Genomic DNA, 9471 nt, shown 5'->3' with positions numbered 1-9471 from the left:
CATTAACCTGTGGCTTTCATAGCATACACAGAAACATAAATTATTTTCAAAAAATAAGTTCTCCCTCTAAAAATTGCCTTTGACTTTAGCTCGGTCATTCATCCCTCACAAATATCTGGCGTATTAATGTGGTAGGATAAATAATACTAAAATATAGAGTAAAGGAAGAAAACTAATTTTCTGAGTCAGGACAATTCCCTGAATTCTACTCTCAATGTTTGAGTTGACATACTTAATTATACAGTAAGTCAACCAGAATGTCCTTTAATGTAATCAGTTCAGTTCAGTTCAGTCACTCAGTCATGTCCAACTCTTTGCAACCCCATGAATTGCAGCACACCCATAGCAGCAGGCCTCCCTGTCCGTCACCAACTCCTGGAATTCACCCAAACTCATATCCATCAAGTGGGTATGCCATCCAGCCATCTCATCCTCTATCGTCCCCTTCTCCTCCTGCCCCCAATCCCTCTCAGCAACAGAGTCTTTTCCAATGAGTCAACTCTTCACATGAGGTGGCCAAAGTACTGGAGTTTCAGCTTTAGCATTAGTCCTTCCAAAGAACACCCAGGACTGATCTCCTTTAGAATGGACTCTCCTTGCAATGATCCCCAAATTCCTTTAAATGTAGGTAGGTTCACCAGAACATAGAACATAAAGAATACTTAAGGCAGGGGAAAAATTCAAATGAAAGATCATGCAGTTACTTTAGGCAGCGCAATATGACCTTATAAGTCTTTTTATTCCCCTGAGTGCAAATACTGGAGCTTTTGAGAACATGAGAAGAATAATTTACTCAACAGGATTTCTACAGGTAGAAAAGGCAAAGGTATTCCTTGGCTACCACTTGGCAGAAATCACTTGGATCAACTCAGTATTTAGAGAATTCCACATGCACTATGGAAACAAAGAGAAAGACAGTTAACCTACATACAGAGTCAATGGAAGGGGAGGGAATGGAATGTGCCAGGGAGGGGAACCAACTCAGGGAAGATTTTTTGGAAGCTATAGCCCAGAATATCCTGTTGGACATCAAATTAGCTGTATCTTCATCTATCCATGAGGCTGCTCAGAAATCCCCACCCCTTATCACCAACAGGCATACACACATATATGAGAAGACTCTACCCCTCGTCCAAGGTAAGGAGCAGCGGCTGCTTTGCTGGAGCAGCTGTGAACAGATACCCGACGCCCAAGGTAAGAGAAACCCAAGTAAGATGGTAGGTGTTGCAAGAGGGCATCCGAGGGCACACACACTGAAATCATACGCACAGAAAACGAGTCAATTTAATCGCACTAGGACCACAGCCTTGTCTAACTCAATGAAACCAAGCCACACTCGTGGGGCAACCCAAGATGGGCAGGTCATGATAGAGAAGTTGACAGAATGTGGTCCACTGGAGAAGGGAGTGGCAAACCACTTCAGTATTCTTGCCTTGAAAACCCCATGAACAGTATGAAAAGGCAAAATGATAGGATACTGAAAGAGGAACTCCCCAGGTCAGTAGGTGCCCAATATGCTATTGGAGATCAGTGGAGAAATAACTCCAGAAAGAATGAAGGGATGGAGCCAAAGCAAAAGCAATACCCAGCTGTGGATGTGACTGGTGATAGAAGCAAGGTCCAATGCTGTAAAGAGCAATATTGCATAGAAACCTGGAATGTTAGGTCCATGAATCAAGGCACATTGAAAGTGGTCAAACAAGAGATGGCAAGAGTAAACATCAACATTCTAGGAATCAGTGAACTAAAATGGACTGGAATGGATGAATTTAACTCAGATGACCATTATATCTACTACTGAGGAAGGAATCCCTTAGAAGAAATGGAGTAGCCATCATGGTCAACAAGAGTCTGAAATGCAGTACTTGGATGCAATCTCAAAAATGACAGAATGATCTCTGTTCGTTTCCAAGGCAAACCATTCAATATCACAGTAATCCTCAACCAGTATGCCTCAACCAGTAACACTGAAGAAGCTGAAGTTGAACGGTTCTATGAAGACCTACAAGACCTATGCCAAAGCCTTTGACTGTGTGGATCACAATAAACTGTGGGAAATTCTGAAAGAGATGGGTATACCAGGCCACATGACCTGCCTCTTCAGAAATCTGTATGCAGGTCAGGAAGCCACAGTTAGAACTGGACATGGAACAACAGACTGGTTCCAAATAGGAAAAGGAGTACGTCAAGGCTGTATATTGTCACCCTGCTTATTTAACTTCTATGCAGAGTACATCATGAGAAACGCTGGACTGGAAGAAACACAAGGTGGAATCAAGATTGCTGGGAGAAATATCAAGAACCTCAGAAGTGCAGATGACACCACCCTTATGGGAGAAAGTGAAGAGGAACTAAAAAGCCTCTTGATGAAAGTGAAAGTGGAGAGTGAAGAAGCTGGCTTAAAGCTCAACATTCAGAAAACGAAGATCATGGCATCTGGTCCCATCACTTCATGGGAAATAGATGGGAAAACAGTAGAATCAGTGTCAGACTTCATTTTGGGGGGCTCCAAAATCACTGCAGATGGTGACTTCAGCCATGAAATTAAAAGACGCATACTCCCTGGAAGAAAAGTTATGACCAACCTAGATAGCATGTTGAAAAGCAGAGACATTACTTTGGCAACTAAGGTCCATCTAGTCAAGGCTATGGTTTTTCCAGTGGTCATGTATGGTTGTGAGAGTTGGACTGTGAAGAAAGCTGAGCACCAAAGAATTGATGTTTTCGAACTGTGGTGTTGGAGAAGACTCTTGAGAGTCCCTTGGACTGCAAGGAGATCCAACTAGTCCATTCTGAAGGAGATCAACCCTGGAATTTCTTTGGAGGGAATGATGCTGAAGCTGAAATTCCAGTACCTTGACCACCTCATGGGAAGTGACTCATTGGAAAAGACTCTGATGCTTGGAGGGATTGGCGGCAGGAGGAGAAGGGGATGACAGAGGATGAGATGGCTGGATGGCATCACTGACTCGATGGATGTGAGTCTGAGTGAACTCCAGGAGTTGGTGATGGACAGGGAGGCCTGGCGCGCTGCAATTCATGGGGTCTCAAAAAGTCGGACACGACTGAGCGACCGAACTGAACTGAACTCCTTTCATAGAAAAATCTTTCAAGTCCACTCTGGGTGGAGCCTGCACCAGAACTTGGGGATTTCCCTGTCCCTTCCAGGCCTCTTAGTACAAAGTCTTCATCTGGCAACTGAGGTGTCATCACAGAGGATATTTCTGATTGGCTAAAAGCTGACCTGACAGAGTGTGGCTTGGCTATCTTTAGAATTCCCTCTCAACTCAGCCCACATCATTGCTCTGCAACTCAGAACAGCAACTTCTGAGACCACTTTGAGAACAGGATGATCCTGAACAGAGCCCTGATTCTGGGGGCCCTCGCCCTGACCACCATGATGAGTCCCTCTGGGAGTGAAGACATTGTGGGTGAGTGCACGGTGGAAGGATAGGAGACTGAAGTTAGGGAGCAGGGAACTGGAGGGGTGGGAGGGAATTGGCCTAGAAATAGAGACTCCTGGAAGCATTCTCAATATTAAGCAAATCTAAAAGTTACCGTCATTGCACCTTCAGGAAATCAGAGTCCAGACCCACTCTCTCTGTTACCTGTGCTGTTGCATACTCTGTTTCTGATATTGGATCCAGTGAATATGTTCTGGAGGGCTCCAGGGCATTCACTCACAATTGTCTCAAAGATTAGTGATGTTTTCACAAGTAGATGTTTTGTTACAAAAAGTTTCATGAGCTATTGCTCCCAAATTTTCTGAATAACTTTTGAAGCTTTTTATGTATTTCTCCTAAAGTTTATATTGGGGTATATAGTTTCATGAATTACGAATACTGTGTGGATATGAAGAAAGGTAACCTTTACTTGGTTTCAGATCTACATACATTTCTGTGCTGGCATTCTGGCACAACTAGGTGTGCAAGCCCAGCTGAATGTCTTTAGACAAAGCATTTTATTACATGGTTCTCACTTAATCTAAGTTACTTTATTTGTGTCACCTCACAAATAATCAAATAAAAACGCATGTAGAAATGCTTTCCAAGTAATGAAGACACATAAATATCAATGATTATTCTTATTTTTAAATTATTACTATCACAAATACAACTTCATATTTTTCTAAAACAAAGTAGAGAATATATTTACCTTTATTTTAAAATTAAGAACTTTATGAAGAAAAATTTGGAGATTTAAATTATATTATTCTCAATTTGTCAGCCCAAATTGCCTATTTTCATTTCATGTAATGAAGACCTGTATAGGGAAACTGGGCAAGCACAAGTTAATTACATGGTCCCTTAGGCCCCTCTGCCTTGCTGTCCCCCTCTTTCCACCCTCTCTTCATACATTTCTTCATCTTCCTTTCCTTCCAGGAGCCATCCCTGGCTCATATGTCTGTTGTTTCATAGACAGGAAAAGTGGGTTTCTAAAAACCAAAGTAGAAAAGCCAAATCGTTTAAAGGGGAGGTGAAAGAAAGGTTACTCTAACCTTTAGCAACTTTATTAACCACGGCAGCCACCAGTCTAATTTTGTATGGTAGTGCAAGTTTCACCTGCTTCTCCAGAGAACTTCCAATTTTCCTCTCTTCCTCATTGCACCAGAGCATCCTTGTCAGGCTTGATTTACACATTAGGCACAGTGGGCACAGTGCCAAGGGCCTGCATTGCTTGTAGGGCTCATAAAAATTGTTTTTTAAAAAAATTAGAAGAAAAACAAACTTTTAGAGTAGGGGGAAATGCTTTAAATTTTAATCCAAGCTGAATTATGTTTATCTTTGTATCATATGTCTATAAAATACATTTTTAATATTTTTATAAAAGGAGGCACTCACAAGAGCAACAATGCTAAAGGCTCACAAGTCATAATGCAGCTCCAGTCACTGCTGATTCTGACTTCCCTATGGTTTGGCTCCCTACATCTGTCAGTCTTCCCCCAAATCTCTGTAATTCTCAAGAATAACAATTGATGTTTAGTACACATTTTTGAGAACACAGCAAGCTAAATTTGGGGGATTCAAAGATGAAAAGACGTGATTTCTGTCCTCTAGAGGGTATACAGATTAGCAATGAAAAGAAATGATGCAGGAAAGCAGAAGGACCACTGCTGAGCAGAACCGTGGATCCAGCTGAGGCTAAAACTGTAAAAGTGAATTAGTTCTAATTGACACAGTAGAGTGATACTCTTCAGCATCAGTTGGTAGCCCAGGACAAGTACCAGATGAAAAGGATATTACGTATATTCCTGTCTGGAAAAGGAGTCGAGATGCATTGCAAAGATAAGGAGGCTTTGTTGCAAGGCTTTTTAACTAACTGGACAATTACCAACACAGAGCGAAGAAGGAGCAGGTACTGAGAATTTTGTCTAGAAACTGGGCCACAAATGAAGCCCACAATGTTTGATAGTCAATTTCTTCTTTCACTTGCTTAATGAGGATCTTTTCTCTATTTTTCCCTTTCTTGCTCCTCACTCCGACTCAGCTGACCACATTGCCGCCTATGGCATAAACGTCTACCACTCATATGGTCCCTCTGGCTACTATACCCATGAATTTGATGGAGATGAACAGTTCTACGTCGACCTGGAAAAGAAGGAGACTGTCTGGCGTCTGCCTGAGTTTAGTAAATTTACAAGTTTTGACCCTCAGGGTGCACTGAGAAACATGGCGTCGGGGAAACAGACTTTGGAGATCATGATTCAAAGGTCCAACTCTACTGCTGCTACCAACAGTAAGTGTTCACCATTCTGCCTCTCTTTATTAATCTTCCCCTTCATGCCAGCTTCACTCCCTTTTTCCCTAGGGATAGATACCCTTCACCACTTTATAAAACTTTCTCCTTTCCAAGGAGTCACCATATTTTCTCATGGTAATAGCTGAATCCTCATCCTCTGCCTTCTTTCAACTCACGTATTTCCATATGATAGAAAGATCCCTACTCCCATATTGCAATCTTTGAATATTTCATGGAGAAGTCCCACAGACATCCCACTTGACAGGCAGGTCGTCAAAAATAGGGGGACGGGGATAAAGCAGAAGCAACATGTGCCTCCCAAACAGAAGGGAAACAGGAGCTCCTCCTCTGTCAGACTGGTAACTGTTGGTGGGCTGGCTCCCCCAGGAGGCAGTGCAGAATCAGGGCAGAGCTACTCCCGTTTCACATCTGTGCTGTTTCCTCACCACAGAGGTTCCTGAGGTGACTGTGTTTTCCAAGTCTCCTGTGATGCTGGGTCAGCCCAACACCCTCATCTGTCACGTGGACAACATCTTTCCTCCTGTGATCAACATTACATGGCTGAGGAATGGGCACTCGGTCATAGAGGGTACTTCTGAGACCAGCTTCCTCTCCAAGGATGATCATTCCTTCTCCAAGATCAGTTACCTCACCTTCCTCCCTTCTGATGATGACGTTTATGACTGCAAAGTGGAGCACTGGGGCCTGGAGGAGCCACTGCTCAAACACTGGGGTATGTACGAGCTCCACCCTTTGGGACATTCTTTTCTCTGTCAAGTCCAGAACACCCTGCCTGTTATCTGCTAAACCTCATGGCCCTCGACTTCACATTCCAAGGGTTTCTAATGACAGACCTCACTCTCCTCCCTAAGCCCCATACCCCAAGTCTGCAGAGCCAACCCTTCCTCGCCCCATCCCATACACATACACAGAAACGTTCTTTATTCTGAGTTCCACAACCTCACTTTCACAGAGCCTGAGATTCCAGCCCCTATGTCAGAGCTGACAGAGACTGTGGTCTGTGCCCTGGGGTTGACCGTGGGCCTCGTGGGCATCGTGGTGGGCACCATCTTCATCATCCGAGGTCTGCGCTCAGGTGGCCCCTCCAGACACCAGGGGCCATTGTGAGTCACACTCCAGAAGGAAGGTAAGAATTCAGATCTGTTAGATCTGGGGACATAGTACAGACGAGGGAAAGTGGGAGGAGGCTGTGGACACAAATGTGGCTGAAAGTTGCTGGAGTGGGAAACAGCATGGCAGTGGCACAGGAGGCCCCTGAGCCCGCTCATCTCATGTCTTTCCTGTTGCAGGTGCACTGTCCATCTTCGAGAACAGAAAAAACGGACTTGCTAGATGACCTAGAGCTATTTTCTGGCCAAGTCCATCATGTACCTTCTCTCCTCCTGCCCTCCTCCTCATACTTCTTCTCTGGGACTTAAGGTGCTGTATCATCTCGGAGCTCACATACATTTGGGATTCTCCCCCAACCTTCTAATTTTTTCTTTTCTCAATTGTTACCTATTATGGGATCCCTGAGATATCCCACCCAGCTACCTAATCCACCAATGACCTTAAACTAATATATCCATGGAAGAAATAAATGCCTTTATGAGGTCTTTACTTTTTCCCATCTTTCATTTCAGGGCTGATTAGAACAATGGCCTCTTCTGCTTCAGGCCCATTTAACCTCATTTCCCAGATTATGTTTCATGCCTAGTAACACAAGAGCAGCTTGTAGAGACTGATAATATTTTGGTATCTTAGCTGGAGTTAATATTTCTGTCTCCCTTTTTTTCCATCCTTAACCACTGCCACACACCCCAAATTCAGACGTCAGTGAAGGTAATATATACTCTCTGCCTTTGGTGCAGATTTGTTAAAACAAAAATACAAAAACCAAGAAGTAAAGTGATACTTATTTTAATATCACTTTAAAATTTTTGACAGAGAAATAAGTTGGGAAAAAGGAATTTTAAATCTCTATAAGTACCAAGAGTCAAAATTAGTTTTCAGAACTTTTAATTCTCAAAGAATTAGTGGTGATAAGAAAAACTTTCTTCTCTCCCTCTCACACTTGAAGAGATAAGAATTATCTAGGTAGGAAAAGAAATATGTTTGTTAGGAAAATATTAGAATAAGACAATAAGGCAGGTATCTGAGAAGGACCAAATACTTTGTCCTTATTTAAGGTTAGAAGCAATGGGAAAATGGATGGATGTGGAAACCACAGACATATTTAAGAGCACAGCCATAGTTTGCTTCATGTCTTATGCGAATCCCTGCTAGAAAACCATGTAGACTTTTCCTGACATGGCATGTGTGGAACAATAAAGTGAATATGGCTCCAGGATGCTCCTAGGCAGATAAGCCTAAGTCAGGCTCACTGAATCTCGGTGCATCCCTATTTGCCCTGGAGACAATCCACCAGTATCCTCAGCTCCTGCCCCTCACCCCTCCTGGCAAAGGGAAACATAAGCTTACAAGAGAGAAATCTCTGGAGGAACAGCATGGAAGAGATAATGTGGCAGCAGCTTTGGGTGCCATATCCTCCTCTAGACTCACAGTCTCGAAGTCCCTGAAGTGGGGATGGATCAACAGATGAGATTCTCTGGCTCTACTCAGTGTGTCCAAGGCCTCACTCTTGGGAATGTATGTGGCTTGACTTGGAGTCATTTTGCCCTTGAAAATTATTTAGGTTCATTGCCTCAGTCTTTCCACTCTGCAATTACTAAGTCCATACATTGCATTGCAGATTATTTTATGGAACAACTATGAAATGTATGAAACTGCCCTTGCCCAGGCCATCTGCATCACTGAGCTTAAAATGTGATTGGAACACAAATCCATTCCTTGAAAGAATGTATCTTCATTCTTTCCCTGCAAATAGGTTCATCATATCATTTTTCTTTATTCCATATGTATGTGTTAATATACTGTTTGTTTTTCTCTTTCTGACTTACCTTGTAAAGATTTTTTTAATATATTTAAATCAAAAAAATATTTAAAAAATGTGTCTGCGAAAAAAAGACACACTATGAACACAGTAACTGATAGAGTAGATTTTAATGCAAAGCAACCTAAATCCAAATACAGGACTCAGCACTTTACAGCTAGGATTTTAAATTATAACATTAGGCAAAGTATCTAGCATTTCTGAATCTTATTTTCCCATTCATAAAGTAGGAGTGGTAATACTTTCTTTGCAGAGTTGCTGACAGAATTTGAATAATCTTGTTATATAAAAAGTACCTTATACATAGTATAGAAATACAGAAGAAAACATTGTTAGTTATATCCATATTTTATTTAAAAGAATGGATTATGTTATACAAAAATTGTATTTCTGAGCCCTTTAATGATTTAGGAGATTCAAACTTGGAGCTATAGATGAATTTCTTTTCATATGTTATCGGAGAATTTTTTTTCCTCTCCAAAATGAGCAGAGGTGGGACTGGGTTAGGCTTAGAGAACACAGGGTAAAGTGGTTAGTGACACATCACTGATGAAGGGGGTGCTAAGAGAACTCAGGGCAAGTTGTAATATTTGACTTTGTGTTTTTACTCTTTAATAAAAGGTATGTCTCCTCCGTATGGCCTATGAATTTTTAGTCAAGCTACGGTATATGCAACAGATCTTTATCCATGCTTATTTTGAGGAAAAGTGGGAAGTAGAATTAAAAGCTACCTGTGAGGTAGAAGCAAGAGAAAAATTTAAAGTCCAGACAAGGAATTA

The 9471-nt window shown here is 42.0% G+C and overlaps 1 protein-coding gene across 1 annotated transcript; it reads left to right on the top strand.

Annotated features, from left to right (window-relative positions):
* Positions 1-3294: 3294 nt before the first annotated feature.
* LOC101108696 (SLA class II histocompatibility antigen, DQ haplotype D alpha chain-like) lies at positions 3295-7359 on the top strand. The gene is made up of 5 exons (XM_042237016.2): positions 3295-3431; positions 5488-5736; positions 6191-6472; positions 6713-6886; positions 7050-7359. The coding sequence occupies exons 1-4, from the start codon at positions 3350-3352 to the stop codon at positions 6865-6867; spliced, it is 768 nt and encodes a 255-aa protein (XP_042092950.1). The 5' UTR covers positions 3295-3349; the 3' UTR covers positions 6868-6886; positions 7050-7359.
* Positions 7360-9471: the final 2112 nt, after the last annotated feature.

Source organism: Ovis aries, chromosome 20, assembly GCF_016772045.2.
Source record: "Ovis aries strain OAR_USU_Benz2616 breed Rambouillet chromosome 20, ARS-UI_Ramb_v3.0, whole genome shotgun sequence".
In the NCBI taxonomy this organism is placed as follows: domain Eukaryota; kingdom Metazoa; phylum Chordata; class Mammalia; order Artiodactyla; family Bovidae; genus Ovis; species Ovis aries.
This window is presented reverse-complemented; position numbering and strand designations above follow the sequence as displayed.